The sequence below is a fragment of the Pteronotus mesoamericanus genome, unplaced genomic scaffold (assembly GCF_021234165.1).
Source record: "Pteronotus mesoamericanus isolate MK-2021 breed Mesoamerican mustached bat unplaced genomic scaffold, CSHL_Meso_final contig_20, whole genome shotgun sequence".
In the NCBI taxonomy this organism is placed as follows: Eukaryota; Metazoa; Chordata; class Mammalia; order Chiroptera; family Mormoopidae; genus Pteronotus; species Pteronotus mesoamericanus.
The window spans coordinates 86,296,419-86,309,045 of record NW_026555085.1 but is presented as its reverse complement, the minus strand read 5'-3'; the positions used below and the strand labels follow the sequence as shown (position 1 = coordinate 86,309,045).

Sequence of the window (12,627 nt, the reverse complement as noted above, 5' to 3'; positions counted from 1 at the left end):
CAGCTCCTTTCATGTGCTCTTTAATAGCCCTCATGTTATTTATTTTTTACTTTTACTAGTCTTACAGATTTACTCACAACTCTACAACTCTGCTTATTCATAAATAAATAAATACATATATACAAACAAGAGCCTCCCCCCTCCCAAAATTTTGGGCTCAGAAAGGTTCATTGGCCTTGTAAAATGGGAGGTCTCAAGCTACAATCAAATGTCAAATCTCACACTCCTCGGAACAAGCAATCAGTCTGGGAACCTTTTCCAAATCTCAGACATTTGAGAAGACACAAAGGCTGACTGAATCAGCATGATGTATGGAGTGCGCATAAACTCTTGTTTCAATTGAGTGCTACGTCCTCATTTTATTAACATACAAATGCAATTTCAATCCAAGTACCAGAATGTGAAAAACAAGAACTTTCTTATGAGTCAGCACTTAAGTTTGCTATCACAAGGAGGTTATGGGCAATTTAGTCTATTAGAGGCCTCAGTTTGCAGCTTGGTTCCTGGGAAGAGGCGATAAGAAAATAATGGGCCTTTATCTACAAGCTGCAGGGTCCTTGGAACTGGCTAGAACAAAAACTGCAAGGGATTTTAGAAATGTACAAAAAGTAATAGGTGTGGAGCACTGAAGCTCAGCTGTTGAGCGGACAGTTGCAGTCGGGAAGCCAAGGGTCGGGGAGGAGGTCAGGGAGGGTGGCAGGAATTGCAACCACCTCTGTGAAAGAGCTTCCAACGTTAAATAGAAAAAGGAAACAGAACCTCCCAAGTGTAAGAGCATTACTGTGCACTGATACCCAAATGAACTCAGTCACTGACCTGATGCCATCCATGCCCAACGGCTTTTCCTACAAGTAATTTCACAGACAACTTCCCTCCCTCTCCCCTACATTCCTCTTAAGGTTCTATCTCCATGTAGATGTTCTGGGACCACACAAAACTGCAACATTTCTAACCAATAAAAACATCTTAAACAGCAGAAAGACAAACCATAAACCCAGCGGAAAACGTACATCAGAAAGTATCCTGAATATGCAAAGACTTATCAAATTGGTAAGAACCCAAATACCCCATTAGTAAAATAGACGAAAAGCACAAACAGAAAGAAATTCAAGTGAGCAGTATACACATAGTCCAACAAATGCAAATAAAAATAAAAATGGGATGTGGATTTTTTTTTTTATCTGTCTGAAAATAGTTATCAAAATCCATGTTGAGGAGTGTGAAGAAAGGAGCACTCCATGCAGGACCAGTGTTAGCATAAGGCGGTTAAACCCTTTCTGGAGAATGGTTTGGCAACATGCATCAAAGCCCGAAAGACCGCAGGCCTTGTGACTAGTGATCCCTCTTTGAGGACTTTAGCCTAATGAAGATAATCAGTTCTTAGTTAGGAGCCGTGACCCACTCAGAACAGAAAGTGTCAGTTTAAATGTTCACAAGCTCCACAGTTACAAAAGCAGGAAGTCCTATCATGAGAAGGCATCAGATCAACATGAGTGTACAGGTGTGGGCAAAGTGCTTCCCTGCTCAAGTGTTTTCTTGTTTTACAAATTTAACTTCAGTTCAAGTGCCAAAACGATAAACATGAGGCATTTTTAAAGTAATTTAAACAGCTCTATTGTTTCCTTGAGGTTTTTGTACTGAATTGAAGTCCTCTCCTTAAAAACTTGTTCATGCTTTAGGCACATGTGTGTGTCAGTCAAGATGAATCCAATGTCAATTAGGATCTAGCTGTGGCATCAGGTTGGGCCCATCTCCCTGATCCAAGCGTGCAAAGCAGGAGGCCATCTTGGGAGGATAGTGTCCTTGTCCTCAAAGGTAGACTGCAGAGTTCTGGGTGTCACACTTGGCCTTGGTAAGCTCTCAACAAAGGACAGTGGTGGTATCATCATTGTTCCTATCGCTGAGAATGGCCACCTCTTCTTTCTTTTGATTCTGTGGGTTTTGTAGCACAAACACACCTACCACCCAGAAATCTAACCTCTTTTGTTTCTGTGCTGCAAAACTTCATCTGCACCTCAAAAACTGACAGCCTTACAGGGTCAGACCACATCGCCACAGGGTTAATGTTAAGGCAGTGTATTAAGTCCTGCCCAATAAGGAGAGATCTAAGGAGTGGGAAACCATTTGGAAGGATTCTCGGAGCTGCCCCACATTAGATGCGCGCTTTTTGCCTCTACCGCTGGAGGACACTTCCCATTCTCAATGCCAGGCTCTCCCCATGGCTTTGGCAGCACTGTGTTCATTAACAACCGTCACCAACCACCCCAGGCTCAGTCTCTCAGATTACAGACTGCACCTGCTGCCAATCAAAAGTAGCCAGAACTTGCTTCTGTACATTCCCCAGTTTCCATTTCTGCCCAGACACTGAGTTTTGTCAGGCATAACAAGGAGAGTGTCACTTTTAATGAAGAATGGTGTTATAACAGAGTTCTACTAAATATTATACTGAAATAATCGTCACATTCAGGAGTGCTGATTTAGAAACCTAAAATAGTTTGTGATTCAGTTTCAACATTAATGTCAAAAGATTCTCCTGAGTGCTTTAACTTGAAGAGACATGATCTAAAGCATCGACAAACTTAGGCTTACCCTTAGGGGAAAATATACATTTTAAATTCAGCAAATATCTCACTTACTTATATGAGCAATTTGATATCCTGCTAACTTTGGTCTAAATTCATCCTCTTTATTAGCTTTATAAAGTCATATGACTTAAGGCTGTCTATTTCTAATAAATTTCCAATAAAATGAAAAATAGAAACCCTGCGCTATGATACTGTCTTTTGCTATGTGACTATCTATAATTGCTATAATGGGGGTAATGTGATTTGAGCTGCAATATATTTTGAAGGGGTCCAGGATATGCCACTGTGGCCTAAAAATTATTTTGAGCTGAAGGCATTTGAGTTCCTGAAATCTCCTATCTGCCTAAAAGCAGAGCCTCTCAAAAGAACTCAACTGTCAAAAATCCCCTTCCCAGGAGCCCCCAGGGAAGTCTGACTCTCGTGACCAGAGAGGAGTCTCCACACCCCACTGAAATACGCGTTACCACAAAATCACCGTATCTCCCATCTATTCTCTAAGGACTCATACGTCTTTCCAAAAAGTCATTTGTTTTCCTATAGGTGCCCTTTCTCCCCCTCACCTTCTATTAAGAAGCCATTTGTTTTCCCGTAAGTGCCCTTCTCCCTGCCCAATCTCCTATTAAGACAGTATATACACCACAGATTCTAACCCATAGCCCCTTTGAGTCATTTTTTGTGTGTGATTAAATCTGACTTTTTCTCTCTCTAATCTATCTTTTGTTGGTTTAATTTGCAGGCCCCCAAATACTGAACCTAAGAGGATAGAGGAAAGGTTTTTCTTCTCTGACAATTTAAATCTATGAATATATATGAGAACCCTACTTTCTTGTTAATTGCAGTCTAAACAATTATGATTAACATTTAACACTTCCTCTTTAAGTCTTCCTCTTTCCTCACTTTAAACTTCCTCTTATTCTTTCTCATTTCTAACTTTAATTTCTATAATTAAAGTTTTCAAGTATTATCCTCACAAGTATAATTTAGCAGAAATAATGTTTCCCTTTCTACTTTTCATAAATCAGAACATTTATTAGAAATGATACTCACTTTTTGACAGTTTATAAAAACCTCTTAAGTACAATCAAGCTAAAACATTATATTGATTAAACAAAGCAAGTTGCTATTTCACCAACCACTAGAAGATTTTTCTGAAACATACAGAATTAAAACACACACACAGTCGCTTTGTACAAAAGAATGATATTCCTCTCACCAGAGTTTACTGCTTTAACACTGATTTGATGATGACAAAATAAAATGGCAAACCAAGATAATTAGTCAAACCTGGCTCAGAGATAAACTTTGTACCAAAGTATGAAAAAGAAACCACAGGGAGAGCCCCCCAACTCCCCAGAGAAAAGCCCGGCCTTTCTGTTCAGATGGCCCCAACCCCTCCCTTGGCATTTGGTTCTCTGAAGTTAACCTCAATTAGTTAACCTCCTAGGGCTCAGAAGCATAGGGACGCCGGTGCCCACAATTAAGACAGACTTTCCGCTCAGCAGCCTTGGGAGCTGCGACACTACCATCCTGCTGTGCATAAACAGCGGTGTGTGCGGTCTGCATGCTGCTTTACTGAAAAGTCACCAATCAAGGGTCCCTGGCAGGCTGGACTGCAAATCCCTGACTAGCCGTATCAAAAGAAAAACTGCCAAGATACCCATTCTGTTAAAATGCACAGTAACTTTGCAAGCTTGTCAACAACCTATGTTTACTCCCTTCTGCAGGCTCAGCTGACCTTGTCCCAGCAGACAAACCTCAGCGATAGTCCTGCACCAGCTACAAAACATCCAGATGTGACTGCCTGCCTGGCCCCTTCCTTTCCGGCCTCCTGTCCTACCGCTGCATCTCAAGCAAGCCACAAACTCCTGGCAGCAATCTGAACTCAAGGCTCTTCCGCACCTTCCTCAGCTTGGAACATCCTCCCTCTGTTTTCAGACCTAACTGCTTCCCTTGTCCCTCCTCTAAAAAACAAATTATTTTTTCCCACTGGGCACCCATAGCACATTATCATGGCTCCTGGTGATGCATGTATGTCTCTACCAGGGCTTCACCATGAGCCCTTGTGGGTACAGATTCCGATACCTGCAAGTATAATTCAACATTATACTTCCACGGACGATAGTAAGCACATAATAAATGTTTAGTAAATGGATGAGTATATAGATGGACAAAGCAATGAATAAGTAAACAAATGAACTGTAAACTAAGGAATTAATTTCCTAATTGTTGCCTGGAGAGGGGAGGGTATTTGTTGAATTCTCAGCAATATTAAGTCCTAGCTGATCCCTAAAGAGCATACTAGGCTCCTTAACTTCTTTCAGCTACTTTCAACTCCAAGTACTTATTTCACTTCTCCATATCTTTAAATCCAATCCCCATGCCTAAGCCAGTATTTTACCACATCAGAAGATCCTACACTGTATTTCATAGCTGCCCTTGTGTGGTACATGAAATTACCTACTTCCAGTTGTTTCTATAAAGTCTGGCAACTAAACCAAAACCCGTGGATCCAATTCATTTGCTCTTGTAATTCCCAGAGCCTAACATAGTGCCTGACAAATAGCAGACACCCGACATATACAAGACAGGTAAGTAAATGAAGATGTAACAATTTTCACATTTTCCTTTTTACTTTTACTTTTTCTTTTTTTTAAAAAAACTAAGTCATCTGAAAATGAGGAAAGAACAGAAGGTCATTTATACTTCAATCAGTGCTTGAATATAAAAGCTGTATATACCAGTCTTTTTCTATAATAATATACACAGATTCTTCACCACCACCTTATTATCTCTGTGTCTGTTCTCAACAGTGTAATAGTTTAACAAGTTTTGTTATTGAATAAGGTTGAAAAAAATCACGAAACTTATAGAGCTATCGTTGATCATAACCATATCTAGCCATTACTAGGCTTGGTTCCGACAAGCCTACAACACATCACATATCACAACACATATTACATATATAACCAGATCATGACCATATCTGCCAGACCCTGTGCCAAGATCTCTGACATATATTTTTCTTAATCTTCAAAAACGCTCCAAAGAGCTGCTTTTAGAAAATGGAGGCACAGAACAGTTAAATAACTTGCCCAAAGTCACTCTGCTAGTAAGTTGTGGCACAAAGGTTTACACCAAAGTTTGCCCAAGCCACATGCTTTTTGACTAAAACTTTTAAAAATACTAGGTCTTAGTTCTGAAGATTAGAATAATGGTACAAACAAGATTTCAAAAGCCAATGCTTTTATCTTCATTAACTATTATCAGCTGCAAAATATCATTTGTTATTAGATGTTCTGTTGAATCTTTGTAAGCCACCAAATCACTCAAGAACACAGAAGTCCCCAGCAGAAATAAATGCAGCCTTGGGAAGTCCCCCAAAGAATGGCAGCATCTGCTCTAGGCTGTTGGTCCAAATGAGGCCCTACTGCCGGGATGTTCTGGGGCACTAGCAATCCTCCAGCGTGCCTTTAAAACAGTAAGAACCAGGGACTACAGAGGCCATGAAGAAAGGGTTCTCTGATCACAGCAGGGCCAAACGGGCACAACCTTTCTATAGGGCAATCTGTCAGCATGTATTAAAAGTCACAAAAATATGCGTATCTTTGGGCATAGCAAGTCCACAGGTAATGATTTATCCTAAGGAAGTAACTGAATAATACCCAGGGATGTACGAATAAGAACCTAAATATCAAACAACAGCAGAACGATCCAATTATCCATGATGCAGACACAGGATGGCATATTATGCACTCACTAAAAGTGGTCATATACCTGTAAATCTACTGCTTTGCTAAAATGCCCACAAAATGTTGTACTTGTAAAAAGCAGATTATAAAATATATGACTCTTTTTTCAAAAACTGTAAGAAAAAGTTAAAGGCTCTAAGAATATATATTAAAATGTTAACAACGGTGATCAGATAGGATTTTGTGTTTGACTAGAAAGTCAAAAAGAACTTTGCCTATCCTTCTTTATTTTTTTAAATTTTCTCCCACAATGCCCATTTTATGACTGGTAAAATAATGAAATGACTAAATATTTTTAAATTAAATCAATCCTATAAAAATACTAAAGAGATGGTGATCAAAATCAATCAGGAGAGTTTTTTTTCCTGTGAAGTCTTCCTTTTGATACCTTCAAGTTCTTTAAATTGTTCATAGAAGAGTTAAGCTGCAGAGTTTCCAGTTTTATCTCCTGTTTTCAGCTTTTTACAGAAAATACATATCCTTGGACTTGAAGGAAAGCTAACATCAAAGGTTTAGTTTCTAGAATTTGAGCTAGGCCCTGCAACTAGTCAAGAAAGAACAAGGGCTATGGATAAAACATCATTAGCAGAGTACAGAATAGTTCTTAATTTAATACACAAAGTATACAAGATGAATCTTCAATGGATAAGGCAATTATTTTCTACCAACTCCTACTGCAGAGGTAGATTTCAAAAGACAAGATCCAAAAGCAGCAAATATTTTAAAAGACCTGACAAAAGTAATTTCTAGATAAGGCAAAAAAATATCTTCCAAGACCACAGTGGTGCTCTACATGCCTTCGACCCTCAATTAAGTATTACCTGATTAGAAAATAAACAGCAGGTAAACACTCTCATTTAAAGTATACAATAAATCTGGGGTTATATAAAGTGTGTGGCGGCCTAAGTATGCCAAAAAATAAATATCTTGTTTATAGTTGCTCCAAAAACCTATTTGTAAACAGATGTGTGGATTCAGAACACGTATCCCCAGAAAAACAATGTAATGATGGTGGTTAACTCCCAGCCTGGTCCATGAAGCCTATTTTAGTCGTTAATGAGAACTATCCCACACCTGTGACTTAGGTGCATCGCACTCGTGGTCGAAGTGAAGAAACCCATAACACTAGGGGAGTAAGAGCGGCTGTCCTTCACTCGGAACCAAGGCTCTCTCAGCTGAGCCCCTCTCCAGACCGGCTCTCCAGCTAAGAGACCTCTCCAGGTCACGCCCTATTCCCAGGGGCAGCCCAGGTTCAAACACCCCGTCAGGAGGGAAGGGAAGGTTTACAGGCCCTGCCCCCAAGCCGCCAGGTTAACTAACTCTGCAAGGCCATCCCAGCTCCAGAGGTCCGAGACAACTGCATCACAGCTCAACTCCCTCCCCTGCCTAAGACTGCTTCCTGGCGCTGCCGCTGGTGATGACGCCCAGAGCAGCCCCACTAAACCTCCTGCAGTAAGTCTCCGTCTCGGAGACCATTGCCGGGACCTAAGACGAACGGCTAACTCAGTAAGCTCGTTTTATAACCCAGGCACCATTTATATATACACATACTTTTATACATGTGTATATATAATATGAACATATACTACGTATATAATATCAACACATATTACATATATAATAGGTAAATAAGAGACAGGCCTTACTATCTAAGAGGTAGATCTTACTACATTATGTATGGGTAGGTACTATAATCCCAGTTTAAATATGCAGAAACTAAGGCTCAGAGAAGTCAAATGACTTACCCTAGATTATACAGTGATTTGAGGAAACAGGATGTGACTATAGGTCGACCCAGTGCAAAGCCAATCGCTATGTAAAATAACTCCATCTCCTAGAAAGAGCTGTTGAATGAGCCAAGGCTGACTCAGCAACCCAAGGGTTATGGTGGCAGTCAGGAATGAGTGGAGTGGTGAACCATGGTTATCCAGGAAATAGGAACTTATAAAAGGACTTGGGGTCCGGGCCCATTGAAAACTGGATACCTTAACCAAGAGTTCATACATTACTAGGAGCATACCTGAAGCAGAGAGAGAGAGAGAGAGAGAGAGAGAGAGAGAGAGAGAGAGAAAGAGAGAGAGCGCGTGCGTGCGAAAGAGAGAGAGAGAGAGAGGAGATATCTAATGGAACCATAATTCCAGAATAAAACTACATAGTTATAATCAACTGCATGATTACTCGATCCTAAAAATAATGATTGGCAAATCTTGTCCACCTACAACCAAAATGCTGCAATATGTGCAAGACAGATGTTTACTATGGAGAAGGATAGTGCTTGCACATCTTTTACTCCAATCCCTGCAAAAATTTTCATAAATATATATAAACCATATCTGAAAATGCACTAATAAATTTATTATTGGGGTACAAAGTCTTTACCATTAATATTCAACTTACCCAAGATGTGGAACTGCAACCGGTTCAACTTCTTTCACTACAAACAGACCAAGCTTCCCCAAGCTTTCCCTAGCTACTAATCTGCTTTTATAGAATAAGTAGCTTTTTATATCTACTGACAAAGAGTGAACAACTAAGAACGAATATTATTACCCTGCCCTGGCAGCCACACTGCCCAAGAACTGACAAGACAAAAAGCCATTCTATAAACCCCAAGTAACTACTCATACAAATAAGTACTATTAACCTTACGAAAAGTCATTAAGTTTGCATACTTGCGAAGTAGATCACAAATGACTGAACAGTGAGAACAAACCTTGTAAAGTTTAATAGAATATAGTTTTACTACATCCTTGAAAGAATTGTTTGATTTGTAATATTCATAATCACAAAACCTAATATCACAGTTAAGTAAAAAATTGAAATATACTTAGAAACTCTGTAATAGTCCTATTAACGTCATTTTAAAATTCAAAATAATTGGGCCTTATCAGTTAATTTTAAGAGTTGGCACATATCTGTTATTCCTTCCTTTAAAAATTCACCAATGCCATTTCTCCCATCCCTACATTATAATGGACAGCTTTATATGGTAAAACAAAAAGCATTTGCAATTTCCTTATTTATCGATTTTTGCACACAGGAGGCCTCAGCATCCAAGCTCAGTTATCATCAACTGCAGTAAGAGTTCCTCAAATTAAAGTGGATCATTCACTGAGACTTCACACCATGTCAGCACCAAGAATTTAGCATCATAAACTTCAGCTCACGACTCTAATGTAAGTTTGTTGCTTCTATAAATCTAATTATGGCAATATTTGGCCTACTTCTTCCCTTTCCCCCCCCCACTCAATTAATAAAACAAGCTCCAAATCAAAAATAATTTCACACAGATATATACAGAACTGCTAAATATACCTGAGGAGATTAATAATGGGACCATCATAACCAGATCAATGTTTACAAATGAGGAGATACTACCAGCCTAGGAGAAAAATTTCCTAACACCATCTTAAAGTCATCTCATCTTCTGGACAAAGAAGAAAATAGCCAATGTGAAGCTTCCATAGAGACAAAAATAGCAGGGTAAGCCACAATCACCCCCGGAACAGGAATGCAAACTCTATGATGACCCCTCTCTCGATTACCCCTGTATCCTTTAATACTTCACGTGGTACTTGTAACACTGCAAGTGCCTAATATTTTTTCAATGAATGAATGACTGCTAGCTATCACTGTTCATCACTTTTCTTGAGGAACTTCACTAAAGCTCTTACAAATGTAATAAGCCTTTAAAACGACAAAAAATAAAGACTGAGTAGGGAAAGGACACTCTGAGCCTCACAATAAGCCTATGGCGGGGCGGGTGGGGGGGGCAGTATAATCAGTATTTTTTTTTTCCAATTTTACAGGTGAGGAAACCGAGGCTCAGAAAGACTGACCTTCCTAAGATGACAAAGTTCTAAATAAGGTTGAGTCAGGAGTCGGTCTTCCTTCCCCCTGTCACATCAAAACCAAAATAAAGTTAAGAGCTAGGAAAACAAAAGAACATAGAGAAGACAGTATGGCCAAATGTTGTAGTATCAAGCATTCACATATGCGATAAATTTGGAAAACTTTCTATTTCATATTGCAGAGACACAGCCAATGAGGCCTAATCTTCTGTTCCTAACAGGCAACACTTCACTACGGAGTTCTAAGTTCAGGTGCCCCGTTTTAAAAAAAGTGACCGTTTAGAAAGAGAATGGATTCAAAAAACTGAAAGCTACAAGTTAAAAGCCAGAAATAAAGATCTTAATCTCTTTCCGTTATAAGCTACCTATACTCCCCTTCCCTGAAAAACTGGCTGACCAGAGGAATTCAAAGGAACTGTCCAAGTAAGTAAAGTGCTCGCGCCCTCCAACAAAAACCTTAACTCTGTAGTGACATCAGCAATACTGTCATATCTCAACTATTCCGCAAGTGCTCCTCACAAGGCGGATTCAGGCACTACCTAAGATTATCAGACTTCCTTCTAAAAATGTGAAGCAGAATTAAATAGAGGATGATTTTTTTTTTTTTTAACTCCGGGCTGAGAACGGAAGTCAAGTTCAGATTCTCTTCCTTCCTCAAGCGAGCAACAGAATTAAAGAGCACCCTCACCCCACCCACCCACACACACATACAAATACGCGCCCTACAGTAAAAAATGACTGTGGAGCCTCTTCACCTATAGCAATCGATACAGCCATCCTGGATTTGCTGGCATTTAAGGCTCTTCACATCGAAGGGCGAGGGGTCGGGGGCGAGGGGTCGGGGACGAGGGAATCACAGGGAAAAATGAACTGGTGCCTAAGTTTTCAATCGGATCATTCTTCCCAACTTGAGCAGCTCTTTCCTTCCTTCCTCTCACCCTCCCTCCCTCCCTCCCTTGGGTTCGGCGCACACACTCGGCTTTGCCACCGGGGGCACCACGGGCAGGGCCCGAGGGTAGCGCTGCCGCAGACGGGCACCCAAGCGCCCCTCGTAGTCTGCCCAGGCTGCCCAGGGCGCGCGACCGCTGCGCGGCGCGGACACCCGGCAGACGCCGCAGATAAATCGTCGTCAGGCGTGGGGACCGTGAAGGGGCAGCCGCGGTGGGGCAGAGGGGCGGGGTGAGCACTTCCTGACTCTCGCATTGTCCACGCATCGCCCGCGCCACCCAGGGCCCCGCCACCGCGCCGTCCCCGTCGGGGAGGAAGTTGGCACTCGCCCCGTCTTACCGTTCTTGGCGTCGCCCGCGGCTGCAGCCCCCGCGGCGGCCGCGACGCTGGCTGCGCCAGTCCCCGAGCCTCCGGTGCCTGCCGCGCCCCCGGTGCCCGGCGCGCCCGCCGCAGCCGCTCCGCAGCCCGCCGCTGCCGCCAGGGCCCCCCCGGCCGCCGCGCCCGCCGCGCCCGCCGCTGCCAGGGCCCCGGCTCCATTTTCCTGCTCGTCCCCGCTGCTGTTGGCGCGCTTGTTTTTGCGGCCGCCTTTACTGTTTTTGGGGTTGGGCATCTCGGGAACGTTCAGGTGCCCGGCGCCAGCGAAGGCAGCTCCCCACGGCGCGGCCGCTCGGGACCCCGCGCGCTGCCGGCTCCGGGACGGAGAGAATGGAGGGCGCGGGCCGGCGGCTCCTTCGGCGCCCGTCTAGCCGCGCGGCCCGCGCCGCGCCATCCCCGCCGCCGCGCCCTGCCCGGCTTCCTGGAGCCGGCGCGCGGCCACCCAAGGCTCGCAGCCGCGCGGGCGCCGCGGGCTCGGGGCGCGAGCGAGAAGCTCTCGAGCAGGAGGGAAAAGGCGGGTCTCCGGCTTGTTTTGATTCGGCTTCGCTGACACGCTCTGGCCCTGCCCCCGCCCGTGACGACACTGGGGATTCGGCCTGGCCGCGCCCACCAGGTGACCTCACGGCGGACCGTCCCGCCCGCGTGACGTCATGCCCCGCACTGAGCCGGCCACCTTCGAGTGACGTCATCCTGGCGCCCTCACCCTGGGCCTCAGGAGCTCCCGGCGTCTGGGAACCGCCCTTCCTGAAACGGCCCCGAGCAGCAATCCGATGGTGTCTGAAGTTATTTAGTGGCCTCCTGACCTTCGTGTAATTGAGGTTTAGTACACTGTGGTCCAGAAGAATAGGCGCTGAGTAGCACAGGAATGGAAAACAAACGATTTCGAGTTTGGGATTAATAATCCATTAAAAAGAGTTGCCATTCAGGAACGGCCTTAGACCCAGTAATTGCAGAAACAGGATTGAGTTTCTAGACAATGGGAGTGAACTGCAGGATCCCCGACTGGGAAGCATCACAGTATAGTGAGAGTTCGTTCGAACAGGACTCACCATCCAGAGATGTAACGAAATGTTGCCTGTGACCTATAAGCACGCCCTGCCTGGGGGGAAACCCAAATAT

General features: G+C 43.2%; 1 protein-coding gene across 2 annotated transcripts in view; it reads right to left on the bottom strand.

Moving 5' to 3' along the window:
• The window catches only part of HECA (hdc homolog, cell cycle regulator), a 44,196-nt gene extending 32,136 nt beyond the window's left edge, over positions 1–12,060 (bottom strand). For both annotated transcript variants that reach the window (XM_054570040.1, XM_054570039.1), the window contains exon 1: positions 11,473–12,060. In XM_054570040.1, coding sequence (XP_054426015.1) covers positions 11,473–11,743 — 271 coding nt within the window. In that variant the 5' untranslated portion in view covers positions 11,744–12,060. The remainder of the gene's footprint in view (positions 1–11,472) is intronic.
• Between the last annotated feature and the right edge of the window lie 567 nt (positions 12,061–12,627).